Source organism: Alosa alosa, chromosome 21, assembly GCF_017589495.1.
Source record: "Alosa alosa isolate M-15738 ecotype Scorff River chromosome 21, AALO_Geno_1.1, whole genome shotgun sequence".
Taxonomy (NCBI): domain Eukaryota; kingdom Metazoa; phylum Chordata; class Actinopteri; order Clupeiformes; family Clupeidae; genus Alosa; species Alosa alosa.
Window position 1 is genome coordinate 8,830,706 of NC_063209.1, and position 16,881 is coordinate 8,847,586.

Here is a 16,881-nt window from a genome sequence, read left to right on the forward strand (position 1 = left end):
AATGGGCTCAAATCAAGTTATGGCAGCAATGGGCGTTTCACTGCGCAACACTATCTGACATTTTAACATCGGGAAACATTGACTGATAATCATGCCATATTGGTTAACTAAGTAGAAAATGACATAGTCGTGACTGCTCCAGGCCTAGAAATAAAGAAATAGAGGCCTGTCACTGCTCCCCCCTCACCATTTCCCTTCATACACAATGAACTGCAGCAGGGAATCTCCACTGGAGCTTTACATCTGCCAATTGAATAAGGGGGCTTCGTTAACAACTTCTTTTTAAACCTTCGTAACAAAATGAATGTAAAACTACTTACATTAGATGAGAATATTTTTGAATAATAACTCATACGATGTAATCTTGTATATTGCTGTCAAAGGTAGCAAATGCATTCTAGATCGATGACTTTACCACTACCACCCCCCGAAGTCATGCAATGGAATAGCCCAAATTGAGAAGCGGCACCACTCTCTCTTCTCTCAGTTTGTCAGGCTCTTATCGATCCTTGCAAGTGTGCGCCCATGCTTTTCATATAGGGTAAACATACAGACCCCGTTAAACAGGACTGGACTTTTTAAATGTAAGACACGATGCACATTTGTTGAGATTAAATGTGTTTGCCCGAGACACGCACCAATACTCAATGTTGACGAAGACTGGCTCTGAAATTCCTAGACGGGAAAATAAGAGACACAGAGCAAAGAGCGCAAGCCGCGTTTGACAGGTGCCATCGTTCGGCTCTGTGGGCTACGGTGTTGGGGAGATGCCGCCTGTTCAAAGAAATGTGTCCGACCTCCGGTCCCGCGTGGAAGGTAATGCAATGTGCTGTTTATTTCTCAGTCACAGTAATGCTCGTGTTCTCACTCACTCCAGTGTGTTAGTTAAGGCAGTTTTTTAACTCGTCATTCACCGTATAGCGCCCTATATTATCTATGTTATTGTGAGGAGCAAGGATTAACGTTAGCTGCTGTTAGCGGAGACAATGTGCTGGTTTGTGTATGGTTTGGTTAGCTAAAAAGAGTTAACATTAGCTAGTAAGTTAGAGTTATTGGTCCTCGAACACATTGAGAATGACGTTAAGTATGTCGTATTTTCGTGTCAGCATATCAGGTTAGTAAATTGTATGTCACACTTTTGTCGACCCAGGTTAACGTTAACATTAGTGTTGACAGTCAAGCCAATTCTATATCGTGTCGGTTAAAAGTTTTTTTTTTTTTGAGCTCATGAGATGAGTTAATATTAAGATATCGTTTCGTTATGGACCTGGCCAGCTAACCTCAAACTCTCGGTGGATTGACTACTGCTCAGTCGTTAGCTGTATTTTAGTGAAATTTAGAGTTCAAGCGATAGGGAGATAGATGTGCGATAGTGGTATGTGTAATCTAAATAAGCATAAGGGCACGGCAGCAAGATGACAGTTTTATTCGGACAAAGCTGTGCTAGCTTTCCAGCTAGCCAATCCAAGTTAGCTAAATTGTTATTCTTGTCAGAATGTTATTCTGACAGTTGGCGCCGTGCCTTTCGTGTAGGGAGGCAATGGAGGAATGCAAATTGAGTGTTTGAAACACTTTAATATAACTTCAAACTACGACCACATAAGATGTGATCAAGTGTCATTAGTTGTAAGAAAACATTTACTTCACTTTTACAAACAAACGTAATACATGACAAGCAGTACTACTTTGCATGTGTTGCACAACCATTGACAATCTGTTGAAGTGAGAGTTGATGATTTATGTTGGTGTGTTGGCTTGACATCTCAAGTGAAGTGTGTTGAGCAAAGGCGCAGGGAGTTTGCAGTTGCTTCATCACACGAGAAAAGGACCACCCATGTCCATAAAGCCAATCTAATGCTGGGTAGCAGCGGTAATACGTCTCCTCCTCCTTATTTAATTGTGGCCGCAGTCGTTTTGTTTTTTTGTTGCTGCTGGCACAGAGGCTGGTCAGTGATGGCTGCTCTACACAGGTTGTCTGCAGCCGTCCCTGATCATTTTAAACCATGTCTGTGCAGTGATGATGGATGGTGTGTCTGTGAAAGCCCAGTATTTATTTGGTCGAATGTGTAGGCTATAGCACTAAATGTGTAAAACAGTGATGCACATTTGATGGACAATAATGAGTAAGTCAAAAGGTGTGCCCACGGGCTCAGTTACACCGACCAGGACTTGTCCAGCCTCATTCTGCTGTCATGAACTGAAAAGCATTGTGAAATATGTGGCAGAATTACCCCTGCAACACGCCCTGCAGATTGCCTAGAGTTTACGCTCTGTATGCATAGTGTACTTTCACAGTTACCAGTGTCTTGGGTGGTATCCATCCTAGTTGTCTAGGATGTTTACAAAAATCGCCTAGATGCCTGCTTTCAGTGCACTATGAGCAGAAGTCTGCTTTCAGTACACTATGAACTGCATGGTATCAGGTTTCCCCCACAATGAAAAAGGGAAGGTATAAATTGGATCCCCCTGCAACAGCAGGGGCTAGACAAAATAATCAATCGTTATGCCCTTGCCATTAATAAGAACCAAACAAGAGCATGCATGCATAGGCCCATATATTGCGTATGTTAGGCTTGCGAAATGAATAATTGAACAAAGCCATAGATTGAACAGAGAAATTGTGTTGACCAGAGCTGCAGTCACGGTCATCAGAGCTCCATCAATAATGCAGCACGTCATGCCATCACCCCAACCACTGGCTGCGACCCCAGCTCATTTAATTTTTCCCCCCACTCTTACCAAAAGAGCAAGCGTTTCATTTTCCACAGGGTTATAGCTGAGGCTATACCCACCTCTACCTACTTGGGAGGAAAAAAAGTATCCAATTTGTCTGCACCAGCACTTCTGAGAACAGTGGAATCAATAACCCTTCCGTGTTTGTCCGACAGTCCTGCATGTGACCTATCTTGAGCTGAGAGAGAGAGAGAGAGAGAGAGAGAGAGAGAGAGAGAGAGAGAGAGAGAGAGAGAGAGAGAGAGAGAGAGAGAGAGAGAGAGAGAGAGAGAGAGAGAGAGAGAGAGAGAGAGAGAGAGACACAGAGACACAGAGAGAGAGACACAGAGAGAGAGAGAGAGACACAGAGAGAGAGAGAGAGAGACACAGAGGAGAGAGAGAGAGACACACAAGAGAGAGAGAGAGACACACACACAGAGAGACACACACACACAGAGAGAGACACAGAGAGAGAGAGACACACAGAGAGAGAGACACAGAGAGAGAGAGACACAGAGAGAGAGAGAGAGACACACAAGAGAGAGAGAGACACACAAGAGAGAGAGACACACAAAGAGAGAGAGACACACAAGAGAGAGAGAGACACACAAGAGAGAGAGAGACACACAAGGAGAGAGAGACACACACACGAGAGAGAGAGAGAGAGAGAGAGAGAGACAGAGAGAGAGAGAGAGAGAGAGAGAGAGAGAGAGAGAGAGACAGAGAGAGAGAGAGAGAGAGAGAGAAAGAGACAGAAACAGAGATGCCTTTTTCTTTTTTTCCTTACTTGTGGACTGGGGCTAGTTAGGCCTCTGCCAAGGATGTGCCAATCTGCCAATGTTTTTGCTGCAGTTTGTATGTGAACTGCTTTTGTATTACGCAAAAAGCTACTGTCTGCCCAGTATCCATTGTAGGCCTAGTGCACTATGTAGCAGATTTCTCATGACTGCAGCATGACGGCTGTAGAGTGTTTTCTACGAATACAACAGGCATCTGTAAGGAAAACCTGAGGCTGTTCAAAGAACCGCTTGTTGATTGTTTTACCCTCTCCTCCTACCAGGAAGTTACATCAATATTTTGCAGCGGTCTAAATTGGTTCAAACTCAATGTGTGGAGCGGCAGTCCCTCTTTTGTAGAGGATGACCAAGTGAAAGCAAGCATTAATAGCCTACAATTTTGCTTCATTTCAAAGAGTCTGCTCTCTCTGTTTAGCATTCCTCTCTTGCCTGTGTTAGTGGCAGACATATGCACCTTAAACATCTGGGATAACTGGGACAGGGATGTAGCCTGTGTTACCCTTGGGTCAGTGAACAGCTTGCTGTCACAGGTGCTGCACAGCTCAACTGTGGAAACCCACCTGGCCCAAGCTCCAGACTCCAGCAGCCACCACCACACAGTCATTCAGGCACTGACCAGTGCACTGTGTGTGTGTGTGTGTGTGTGTGTCTCTTTGTGTGTGTCTCTTTGTGTGTGTCTCTTTGTGTGTGTCTCTTTGTGTGTGTGTGTCTCTGTGTGTGTGTGTGTGTGTGTGTGTGTGTGTGTGTGTGTGTGTGTGTGTGTGTGTGTGTGTGTGTGTGTGTGTGTGTGTGTGTTTGTGTCTGTCTGTGTCGGTACATGTATACATGCACATGCATCCTATTGCATAGGTCGCTGCTGCCGTGACAACTATAAATATAGTGGTGGGTGCAAACTTAACATGTGGTCACAGACCAAACTTAACTCAAAGGAACTCACAGCTAACACTCATAGCTAACACTGGGTTTCCTGAGAGCTGCCTCTACCCCACCCGACTCCACCCCACTCAGCTCTCGTCTCCCCAGCTTGGCTACTCTCTGTGTTGAGGTCTCCTTCTGCCATTTTCCACTCTGCAGTGCATTCTGAGCCTGCAGCAGATCTCCTTTTTCATTTCTCACCTCTCACTTCTCCTAGTCTCAGTGGACTCCCAGCATTCAGCAGTTCAGGTGGACATGCAGTATTGTTAGTATCAAATAGTCCTGTGGAGCTTGAGCATACAAAGGCACATTATGTGGATTCACATAATATACCTGTAGGCTACTGTACAGTAGATTGTGGATTGCTTAGTAATTCACATCATTCAGATGGTAAATCACATGCTAAGAAAAAAAGTGGAACTGAAGCACTCCAGTACTGTACTGTACTGACCTGCACCTTCCTTCCTCACTGGACGGTTATGTGACATCAGAGCTTTTGAGAACCTGCTGTGTTATGAGTACTAGTCTGCTGAAAGGCATCATCTCTAACACCAAGTTACAAGTAGCTGCACTCTTACTGTACGTACACACCGCCGCCGACTTGAGCTTCCAAAGATTCAGGAAGTCATTAATATTCAATGGAAGCCGGCTTCTCTCAGCTGCCAGAAGCGGCAAATCCGTCGGCGTCGCGTTTTGGGTGACTTGAGCTTCAAGCAGAAAGTTGAAAGTCAGTCAACATTATGATAATGAGCTATGACGCGGTTCAGCGACCAACGACCAGCAACCAATCGAATAGAATAAAGTATTAAGATAGAACATGATGGAACGTAAAATGCTGTCACGTCAGAGCGGCCAAAGCGTCCAAAGCTTCATTGTACTTTTTTGACAAGCGTCCTTGACAGGGCGACCAGAGCTTCTTTGGAAGCTCAAGTCGGCGGTGGTGTGTATGTACAGTTACACACATATGTTGCCTAGATCTAAATCACCCAGTGTATAAAGATCAGCCTATTGATGTTTGGTGTAGTCATAATTCTTGATTACATGGCTCCTTTGTGCAGTTAATTTTATTTCCCTTTTTTGCAAGTCAACAAACGCTTCCCTTTTAAGTAACCTTTCAACTGCCTGAAACTTGAGAGCATTTTCAAACCAACCACCAAAACACCAGGTTGACAGTATCCTTGTAACAGTAAGAGCATTTCAGTAAAAGTCATATAGTTTCACAGAGCATCACTTTGATGCAGGAATACTGTATAAGCAGAATAGGCTACATGGCGGTTTTCCCACTTAAAAAATAAATTAATAAATAAAACAGTCCCTGTAATCACATAATGACACAGAAAACAGCTGGATACCGGCTGAATCGTTGGTGTTAAGTCATCAGTGGCCATGGCCGTTGGCGAGGATTTAAAAAGGGGGTGGGGAAAGCAAAACTAACAACAACAAAAACAGAAAGGTCTGAAATCTCTGCCCTGGCTGATTAGTGAGCGGGTTAAGTGGGTGAGCGAGTGATTCGTGACGCCGTGCGGGAGCTGGAGCCGGGGCCACACGTGCCGGGAGGTAGTCGATCACGATCATGTCACAGCGGGATTGCAAGGTCAGGTCAGGGGGCTGCGGCTGGCATCCGGGGCAGAAAGCAACACCAGCAATGGTAAAGAAGCCGAAAACCCACTGGTGCCAGTTACACACACACACACACACACACACACACACACACACACACAACACACACACAACATCCGTCTGAACACACACTCACAGACACACACTAACACTCTCTTACAGACACACACACACACACACACACACACACACACACACACCCCTCCCTCCAGTCCCACAGTGCCTCTCTCGTGCTACGACCCTTTTTTTGTCTGATAGCGCAACTGTACTCTTTGCGTGACTCAAACGCTAACGCCGGAGGGACGCATTGCACAACCGCTGTGCAATTTCTCACACGGCGAGTTGTTTTATTATTTTATTTTTTCTAATCACCATCCGGTGTTGCATGGTACCTTTTTGGATATTCCCCGAGGACACATTTGCACTGTGACGTCTGCTGTGAAAAGCTGCCTGTGTATGTTTTGAGCATTTTGTTGGTGTGAATCCGCTGACATGTCGTGTCCAGTGAGTGAGGGAGTGAGTGGGGAGCCAGACATCTGTTCTGTTCTAGACAGCCCTGCGCTCTCTCACTCTGCTCCTCTCATTAGCAGCGCCCCTCTCACCTTTGCTGCTACCACTCTTTCTCTCCGTCCAGCAGCCACTCTCATGCTCCCTCTCTTCTCTGCTCTGTCTTTTGCTCATGTTCCCCCTCTTCTTTTGCTCATTTTCTATTTTGGTCTCTTGTTTTTTTTTTTGAGCTTATTCTGTCTCTCCCTCTCCCTCTCTCTCTCTTTCCAATTCCCATTTTCTCTCTCTCTCTTTCCAACTCCTATTTTCTGTCTCTCTCAGTGAAGTGTCACATCAGTCACAAGGCCACCTGAGATCTGCCTTTGTCAAGTGTCAGCCTCTCACATCCTCTCAGCAGTGAGAGAAATTCTCAACAGGGAGTCATTTTAATGGACAGCGTTTTAATCTTAGAGGTCGTTTTGTTCTGTCAAGTCTTTAATCTCATGTTCTGAATTTGTAGTTGTTTTCATACCCAACTGCTTTGCGTATATTATGTACTGTATATGTTTGTTTAAAAACTGTATAAAATAACAGTTTAAAATACAGTGATTATGACTAACCTTTGGTCTGATGAATGGATACATAATTACTCAAGAACTGACATTCTCTCTCTCTGTGTGTGTGTGTGTGTGTGTGTGCGTGTGTGTGTGTGTGTACACATGCATGTGGGCACAACATGCCACGCAGCATGGTGGTATGAATATGGTATAGTAGTGCAGCATGCATTAACCACACTGCCTCTCACGCAGTTGCCCTGGCTGGCCCCATCTTACTGTACATTATATATGCACTACTAGCTCCCTCTGTGAATGGCCTGTATTATGCTCAAGGTTTCATTCTATAATTAGGCTGAATCTGATTCATATATTCATGCTCTGCTTGTGCGCTCGCTGTATAGACTACACTCGGTCTGTTTTCAATGAACAGTGACATGTGAAAAAGGGGGGAAGGATGTGTAACCTTTGTCGGTTGCCATGACAACAGCGCCAGAGAAGCTTGTGAAGTGAAGACTCGAGACAAGATGCGATAAGACAAGGCACCCTTTATGGGACGGCCAATCAGATCTATTGTGTCTGGGCAGAGGGGCGGCAAGATATTTGTTAAGGGATCCTCTAACGATTCTGAGGATGTATTTAGCGATTGTAAATAGGGCGGATTCATGATCACTTATGAGAACACTTTGTCCACTGATGCAATGATTGCATGGCTTAGGCTTTTTTTGTGAGTTGTGTTCTGCATCACTATAAATCTTGCACTCAACTCTTCCACCTATTGCAACTGTACTGTAGGATGTTTAAAGTGTTTCAATGTGAAAAAAGGAAGACATACACTGCTAGTAATCATGCCATTTGGGCTGGGTTTTTGGGGGAAAGATTCAGTCTATTTGATTTTGTTTGTTAGTGCAAAGTGCACCATGCATCCTCATTGATGTGAGTAAACAAGGTATTTGTTTGGAGGGGACTTTTCAACAGTCACCTTATCACCTTTTCAGCATTACCTTCATTAATGTTACCAGTGTAAGATTAATAGCACAACATGTGCTAAAATGAAGACAATATCGATGATTTTCATAGAAACTGACTCTTGGATCACTTTCATTTTTCTATTACTGGTTCCCTGTGTGGTTAAGCGTTGCCATCGGCTACTCTGTATCAGTCCCACAGCGCCGCGATATCCATAATCACAGACCAGTCTAAGCCTCCGGTAGGTTTTTTTTTTCTGAGGGAGACTTAAAGCCCTCCAAGGGCCTGTGTGCAGTCATGAATATATAGATCAGGCCCTTCACTGCTGAAATATTAATTTGCAGTATAAATGAATCATGCACATGTGCAGAGCTTCTCTTTTTTCCATTTTATTTATTATAATTTTTTTCTTCGCTGTTACGACTAGCATTAGCCCTGAACGTACAGGACAAACTGGTTTAGCTGTTTGCACTTTGGGAGGGTGTTGACCTGAGCCCAAGCCTCTGAGGAGATTATGGGTCAAACCACAGCACGTTGGGTCATCCAAGAGAGGGCCAACACAATACAAGCAAGGCCTGTCCATTTAGCCTGCAGCTATCAGCAAGGCTACACCTCTGGTTGTGCCTCTCTATGTAGAAGAACAGTCTGACAACAATCAACCAAAATGGGTCCTTGTTGCACCTTCTGTTTTTTCAGTTGGATCTTCCGTTTTGTCTGTTTTAATCTTGCTTTTTTTTTTTTTTGCCATTGATAGATAGATAGATAGATAGCTACTTTATTGATCCCCAAGGGGGAAATTCAAGAAACCTTTGAATATTGTGTATCAAGTGAGCTCTGTCACAAATTGGAGTTCCATTTATTTACATTATAGTGAATATGTGTGGTTAACTCTGCTATGCTATTTTGAGGAAATTTCATTTGAGGGTTATTGCATGATCAATAGTCTCATCTCGCTCCCCTCCCCCTCTGCCCCTGGGCCTCCCCAACCCCTGGTTTATATTGAGCAGCTGGGTCTTGTTGAGTCCTCTGACTCCACAGGGACTGCAGGCCTCCTGTGTGAAGCGGCATCATCGACCTGCTCGAATACCTTACAGCTTCATTAGCACATGCTACCCGCCTCCCTTATCTCCTCTCCTCTCATCTTCTCTCCTCTCCTCTTCTCCTCCTTCCTCTTCTCCTTTCTCTCTTCTCTCCTCTTCCCTCCTCTCCTCCTCTCTCCAGTCCTCTCCTTAAATCCCTTCTCATTTCCTTCCCCCTTCTCCATGCCCCAGCAGTTGGATATAGCCCCGCATGTGTTGATTACGGACACCTCTCTCCTGTCGCCTCCTTTTGGCTCGGTGACATTTGGAAGACATTGTGTTTCCATGTTCTCATTCAGGTCAACTTGGGGTTTCAGATTACAGCAATCAAGGCTGCAGAGGCTGGTTTTTACTGGAAACCCCATCAAAGGTATGAGCACTGCGGTCAAGGCCCTCCCTCTGATGGTCTGATCTCTGAGGCCACTCTCTGATAACCACTAAATTAATTTGCTCGAAGCTGTTGCAGTTTACTGGTTCTTCTAAAGCATTTCTGAGGTCAGTCTTAGTTATTCTTGGAAGTATGTGGCCATCATCATGATCACCCTTTCTTCTGTGTGTGTGGCTTGGATTGTCACTTAGTGCTCCACTGTTTAGTTCCTCCACCAACCCAAGCTTAAACTACTAACCCAAACAACCTATCCTTGAATTTTCGCCTTCACAAGGCCTGTTAAAGACGCCTTTAATATATGCTGCCCGAGTCTCCCCTGCTGTGGAAGTGTACCCCGCAGGTGAGATTTATGTGATGACCCCTGATTTAGGGTCTCCGCAAGTGTACTTTTAGCGATCGCTCTGCCCCCACATGCTGCTCCCCGACCTGTCAGCTTCTTGACTCACGGCTATATTTCTTCTGCGGCCCCTGCTCCGTGTTCTCGGATGTCGAGACCGGTCCCGCACGCTAGCGTGCTCTTTACGGCCGTCTTTATTGTGTCTGTCACACTGCCATTGCGCCCGCTCTGTCTTCGCTGTGTTGACAGTGGTGCTGTAATGATCTTTCAAGTAAGAGCCCACCCTTTCTGCCCCCCCCCCACCACCACCACCACCACCACCACCACCATGCAGGGTAGCAGTCATGTAAATACGCTTTCAACACAAAAATAAATAGTAAGTGTGCTAGAACTGCAAAACCAGTACAGTACTCAGGGTTCCCACGGGTATTGGAATTTCTGGAATAAGTCTATTCCAGACATGGAAAGTTAGGGAATTGTATCATTTGTGGGGCAAAGTCATAGAATATTAGGGAATTCTGTTAACAGTTTAACATGTACTTGTAATTTAACATGTACTACAAAATGCATTAATGCAAAATTTCCTGGCAGAATTGGTGTATATCTGGTCATTAGCTTTACTGCTGGCTTAAGTAGTTGTGGTCAGCCCAACTTTGTTTATTCAAAGTCCATTTATTAATCTCTCATTCTGAAAAAGTAAAATATTCTTGAACGCAAAGCGGCTACTCTGAAATCTTTGGTTGGTTGTGCGGTTCAGTCTATAGCAGGTCATGGAAATTTACGTCTGTTTTTTTGTCAGGGAAAGTCAGGGAAAAGTCATGGAATTTTACGTCTGACTTGAATGGGAACCCTGAGTACTTCAGTTGCCATTTATGGTTTTTATCTAATCACCTTTCATGGCGGACGAACAGCAGCAAAGGTTGCATACCAGTCATCTAAGGGTTTGTTTTCACTTTCGCTGTTGATTGGGGCAAAGATGAAAGCTTCTGTAGGTTGTGGTTGCGTTGCGGAGGCGGCAAACATGACTCGTGTGCCTACCCATGTGCCTGGCTTACTTTTTTTTTTGTGAATACAGCAGAGCACCTCTGATTGAAGCTCACATCCACATCCCAACTGCTATGTTTTTGGCTTTCAAACACTTATGCAACATAGCCTACATCTTCTCCTCTCAGCTCAACAGCTTTTGACTCAGCTTTGCGCAAGAAGACATGCCATGTAGGTATTATGGGAATCGAACAAGTTGATGATGTCTGAGAACTCCGTCCTTTGGACAATTCTCTTCCCCAGAGAAGGAAAAGGGAATGTCCCTTGTCATTGGTTGGTGGTGCTGGGCCAACTCGTAGTTCACTCCTGCCGGGCACCTCCTTCTGGCACTGCTGGCCCTCCACACACCCTCCCCTGTGCCATTGTCCTGCCTGCTTGTCTGTTGGCTGACACAGACAGTAATCCGCACATCTGGCTCATGGCCAAACTCATTAAACCACTCGGCCGCCATTGATCTCTCCTCCAGGGGCCTTCCTTGGAGAGGAATCTGCCTGTCCTGCTTCCTCCCTCCCTCTCACTCACTCCATCTCTCTCTTTCTCTTCATTTCTCTCTCTATTTTGGATCACGGCTTGTCTCTTTTGGTCTTTCTCCTTTTCCCTCTCTTTTCCCATACTTAGTTTCCCCCCTCTCTCTCTCTCTCTCTCTCTCTCTCTCTCTCTCTTCTGTCTCTCTCTCTTCTGTCTCTCCTCTTCCTCTTCCTCTCTCCATTCCTGGAGTTCCATGCAGCTCATCTTTGCCCTCTGCTCCTCTGCTATTCTCAGCTTTCCTGCTTGTTGCCTGATTCCTCGCTGACCTCTGGGCAAGGATACGGGCTGGGCAGGGGGTAGAGGGGTTACACATACAAGCACCGCGACGGCTGGCTTCAAAATGGAAGTAGCCGGAAATAGAATTTGTTGTTTTGTTTCTCCGCAGCCAACACACCCAACCCATCCCACATCTCAACACATCCCACACTTGCCAAGCCCCTCCTTCGAACCGTGTCCTTGTTTCTCTCCCAGCATCTACCCCCCACCCAGCCACCACCAAACCCCACACACCCATCCACCCAACCCCCCCCCCCCCAGTGTCTGGCTGAGGGAGGTGTCAGCCAGTCTCTGGCTGCCGCTAATGAAATTAGCACAGCTCCGATTAAAACAGGTTTCCAAAGGGGACCATTGACAGCAGTGGCCCTTCAGTGCGGTGGAATGTGTGTCAGCCTATAACTAGTCTGTCGCTATCTGCCAATCGTGGCTGCATGCAGAGAAGAAAGAGGACACACGAATGTATCTAGCAAGAGAATAAAATCCGTAAAAACCCACTAAAAGCCTTCCTTTGTCGAGGGGTTGGGGGGGGGGGGTGGGGGTAACTATTTTAATAATGGACATTTTCCCCTGAATCCCCTGCTCTCAATCAACCAAGGTCTTTTAGAATTGGGCTGTACAAATAGGAGATGGGGATGGTGGATATGATTGGCATATGATACCTCCACCCAGCAAAAACAAACAGGCCAGTGATACATTCATATTGACAATTATATTTTTATACATTACATACATGCATTAGTTCTGTGGTGGGGTGAGTGCTTCTTCTTGGCCACTGTTGCTGTGGCTGTCCCTGCCACTCAGTGTTACACAAGGGAATGTCTGGTGACAGAGTCCAAGTGGATGTTTTGCTAGCGTTGGCTACTGGTTGGAGTGTGCAGCAAGGGATCAAATGAAGTTTCACTGCATATGATATCAACGTTTTCTCTCTTTGTTCCTCCTCAGTCTCTCTCTCTCCTCTACATCCATCTTTCTTTCCTCTCTCTCTCTATCTATCTATCTATCTATCTATCTATCTATCTATCTATCTATCTATCTATCTATCTTCCTCTTTCCTATTTGGTCTCTGACTCTCCCTCTGTCTTGCTCTTTTCCTTTCTTTCTCTCACTCTCTCTCTCTCTCCCTGACTCTCTGTCATTCTCTCTTTCATGTCCTCTCCACGCTCATTAGCAAGCGGCTCTGTGCTATTGGCTTTGCCCCTTCGCCAGCCGTCTGTGGGGTTGGTCGTTCAGCCGGCAGGAACGCTCCATCAACGCTCCATCAATCAGCGGGCCAATTGTGAAGAGCACTTGTGCCCTTCCGTTCTCTGTGGAGACTTTTCCTCTGCAGTAATTAATTATGCAAGCTCCTCGCTCTAATGTGTCAAGAAGGACTGGATTAGACGGACGGCTCTCGTCCTAAACCCTTCTCATTACCGTTTCCTCTTGTGATGCCGGGCGACAAAAGGGTTGATGCCAAATGCATGCATTTGCTTGTTTGCTTGGCGTGGGTCAGCAACCTTGCAACTTGAAGATGTTTTCACCTGGAGGGGGGGACCTCCTGGTTCCATTATATGTCACTTTGTCAATTCCTGATCCCAGTTTTAGAGATCCCTGACCTGTCTCGAAACACCCCTGTAGGCCTTGTTGGTGGTTTTCCCTCTCTGGTTTTAAGCCAGAGCTTGGTTTCTACTCCTCGGCAAAGCAATCATTAGCCCTTGATCCCATATTATGCAGTGGAGCTTGTCTTTCACTCCGGGCACGAGGGCGCCTAGAGGAGGACACTGAAAGGCTTCTGTCTAAAAAAAACAAACAAACAAAAAAAAACTTGTCACTCAATTTTGCTACGGTGTGTCTTCGATGTCACGTAACGGAGAAGCTCCTGCCCAGGGATCACAGGATATAGTAAGCGAAGGAGGTAGGCCAGCTCAAGCTTCATCCCAAGAATAGTTCTGATGACTCTACACAGTGGAGTCATTGTTGGTTCAGGCTCCTATCTCTAACGATTTAACTATTTCATTTCGGTTGTGTTAGCTGCTTTGTTGAGAGGAATTTTGTTGCAGGTTAGTGTGCCTCTGGAATCTTTTCATCTGCAAATTTTTGCAAGCGCCGTGATGCAGATAAGATTAACTTGGAATTGCAACTGACCTTTCTGGACTCCTGAATTCATGGTATCATGGTGTTCACAGTTATTCTTTAATGAGATGTTTTTATTTTATCCAATGAGACTCGCTGTACTTGTAAGGTACACATTCACTTGTAAGGTACACATTCACTTACACTTTAATTTACACTTGTTTTACACTTTTGTCAGTTTGTCAGTCTCGCATGATCAAATGTACCTTGCTGCACACATTGAGCTATAGGAAACAGCAACTGTCTTAATGAAGTTTCAGTGGTACTTGGACAGTGGAAATTCTTGCCAGTGTATGATTGACTAAAATAACAATAATGAATGAACAGTATTAAAGTTTTTAATTTAATTTGCGATTATTTCCAATAATGTAGTTATTATAGTTGTAGTAATGGGAGAGGGGGATCTAAGACTCCAGTTGCGTTTACCCAAAGAAACATCCTGTGCAGTCAACAAGATGGGCACAAACCTCCACTGACCAAACTCCTTGCATGCTTCAGTGTCTACATAACTCCTACTGGAAGGTCCTCGTTGTGCACCTTTGTCCCAAATCACCACCTTGTCATTAATAATGACATTAACTGCTACATCTCGTCATCCGGTATTGCCATGTTCACTGGTTCGGACAGCTGTTGCGTTACCAGCAGGGGCCACATCAGCTGTGTAGTGTTTGTCCCGCCAAGTCCCCCTGTGGTCCCCGTGCGAGCGTTCTGCTCTGCGCCTCGTTGCTCCTTGTGGGATTATGGGCAGTATCATGGCAGATGAAGTGTAGATAACTTGCCCGAGCTCCTGCTGGGACCTCCCCCTTAAGCCCTCCCTCATCGGAATTTTCCTCTTGACCCCCAAATTAATCCAATAAGCCTCTCATCCTGCCCCGTCATCACGGACGAGGAGCAGGATGGGAGTTGGAGAGGGAGAGAAAGGAGGGTTGGGGGGGTGGTTGGGACAGTGGGGGTTGGGGGCAGTTGTGTAACCGGCCTGGGATAGCAAGGCAGGCAGGCAGCTAGCTCGCGTAACCCCAGCAGAGGCCCAGCGGTAAGCACCAACGTAAGAGCTTCAGGGGCCAGCGGCTATTTTTAGTAGCGACTAGTGTCGGCTGACGGAGTGACTGAGTGAAAGGAAGAAGGAGGGAGAGAAAGAAAGAGGGATAGAAAGAGAGAACGTGAATGAGAGAGAGGGGGTTGACAGAATTTTTTTCTTCATGCTAAGACAAAAAGAGAATGCTCGGATCGGATTGGTCCAGAAATAGAACGGAAATATCATAGGCTCTATTATACATGAGTCAGGACCCTGAAGGCTTGACAGTTTTTGGGAGGTCGAGGGTTGGGGGGCACTGCCGGGTGGCTCTGTGTGTGTGTGTGTGTGTGTGTGTGTGTGTGTGTGTGTGTGTGTGTGTGTGTGTGTGTGTGTGTGTTACGTGGGGGGAGTTGCCTCTGTGTCAGGCTTCCAGTCTATTTCCTCTCAAGCTGACACAGCCAACTAAAGGAGAGGAGGATGACCTGCATGTGTTTGTGTGTGTGTGTGTGTTGAAGGGGGTGGGCTGCCGGTCCTCCACAGGGTAAAGTGGGGCATATCCGGCCTCAGCTCAGGTTTCCTCCCCCCTCCCTCCTGTGGCACGGCGCTGCTGTTGTTGTTATTGTTGTTGTTTTTAGCAGTCCAGTCACACACACAACGCTGTGTTTCCCTGTCAGGTCTCCTTCCTCGCTTTTTTTACAGCGGTGCTTCCTCTTGATCGCACTTAATCCCTCGCTATGCCATCCGCTGCCCTGCATGCCATGCCACAAACGTCCCTGACAATGGCACGTGGGCACCCGGCCGCAAAGGAAATCCAATCCTTTTGGAAACCACACAGTGCAGTGCGAAAGCTCCGGAGCACAGGATGCACCTCAGAACTTGCTTTTTTTTGGAACACCCCGTAACTATTCCTGTGATCCGGTTATGTTACCGTAACTTGACTTTTTGTCTTTCTTTTGCCTTTTTCTCATTGGCATTACCAATAACCCCCATCTATGGATCTTGGTCGCCCCTCTGGCTCTTGCAACAGTGTTAGGGTTGAGAGAAACGTGCTTCCTATGCCTACCATGTGATGGCAGATTCAGTGACAACCACACAGCCCTTTGTCTAGGTGGTTTATGTAGCTTCCTGCTTCCTGCATGCGAAACCTTCCGCCCTGAAAAGAATGTCAAGTCGTTTCGGCAACTTGGCCGGCGGATACCTCCCACGCCGGGGTGATCTCCAGCCCTCTCCCCACCCCGTGCTCCTCTCTGGCATGGGCAAGTCGGGCTGTCACGGCCGCTCTGCGTACATTCCACTCCACTGCCCCCCACTGATGGGAATGTAAGGCTGTTCGGATGGGGCTATCCCACTCTTTTACACTCTCTCTCTCTCTCTCTCTCTCACACTCACACACACACACACACACACACACACACACACACTCATTCTCTCTCTTTCTCTTTCTCTCACTCTCACACTGTCTCTCGTACTTTCTCTCTCTCTCGTACTTTCTCTCTGATTGTTTTCTCTCTCTCACTCTTATCCTCTTTCTATTTTGTCTTCTTTTTTTATCTCCCTCTCTGTCTCCCTCTCTGTCTCTCTCTCTCTTTTTCTCTGTCTCTTTCTCTCTCTCTTTCTCTGTCTCTTTCTCTCTCTCTTTCTCTCTCTCCTCTCCACCCCAGCATCTCTCTCTGATCAAGGGGGGGAGCTCTTGAACTCGAAGGGGTTTTTCCATTTTTGTTTTGAGTCCCTCTTGAGCTGATAATCCCCTAAGCGTAATTAAATGGCAACCCCTCGGCCCCCGACCACAGCCCTCCTCCTGCTGCGGCATCCCTTAACCGATGCCATTAGCACGCACGCACGCACGCACACACACACACACACACACACACACACACACTCACAGATGCGCACACACCGCCGATGGCACAAGCTTGCAGTGACTCACCCCTCATTGTTGCTTACTGTAACCCCATCATGAGAGTCGGAAAGTGAGTCTGAGTGGATGATTAGTGGTTACAGTAGCTGGGTCAATTTCCACAGAATTTGGCCATGAAGAGGATGGTGGTG

General features: G+C 46.2%; 1 protein-coding gene across 1 annotated transcript in view; it reads left to right on the forward strand.

Moving 5' to 3' along the window:
• Positions 1-504: 504 nt before the first annotated feature.
• The window catches only part of atp8a1 (ATPase phospholipid transporting 8A1), a 140,421-nt gene continuing 124,044 nt past the window's right edge, over positions 505-16,881 (forward strand). Inside the window, 1 exon segment of the mRNA XM_048231901.1 lies at positions 505-816. Within this exon segment, the coding sequence (XP_048087858.1) occupies positions 768-816 (49 nt within the window). The 5' untranslated portion in view covers positions 505-767.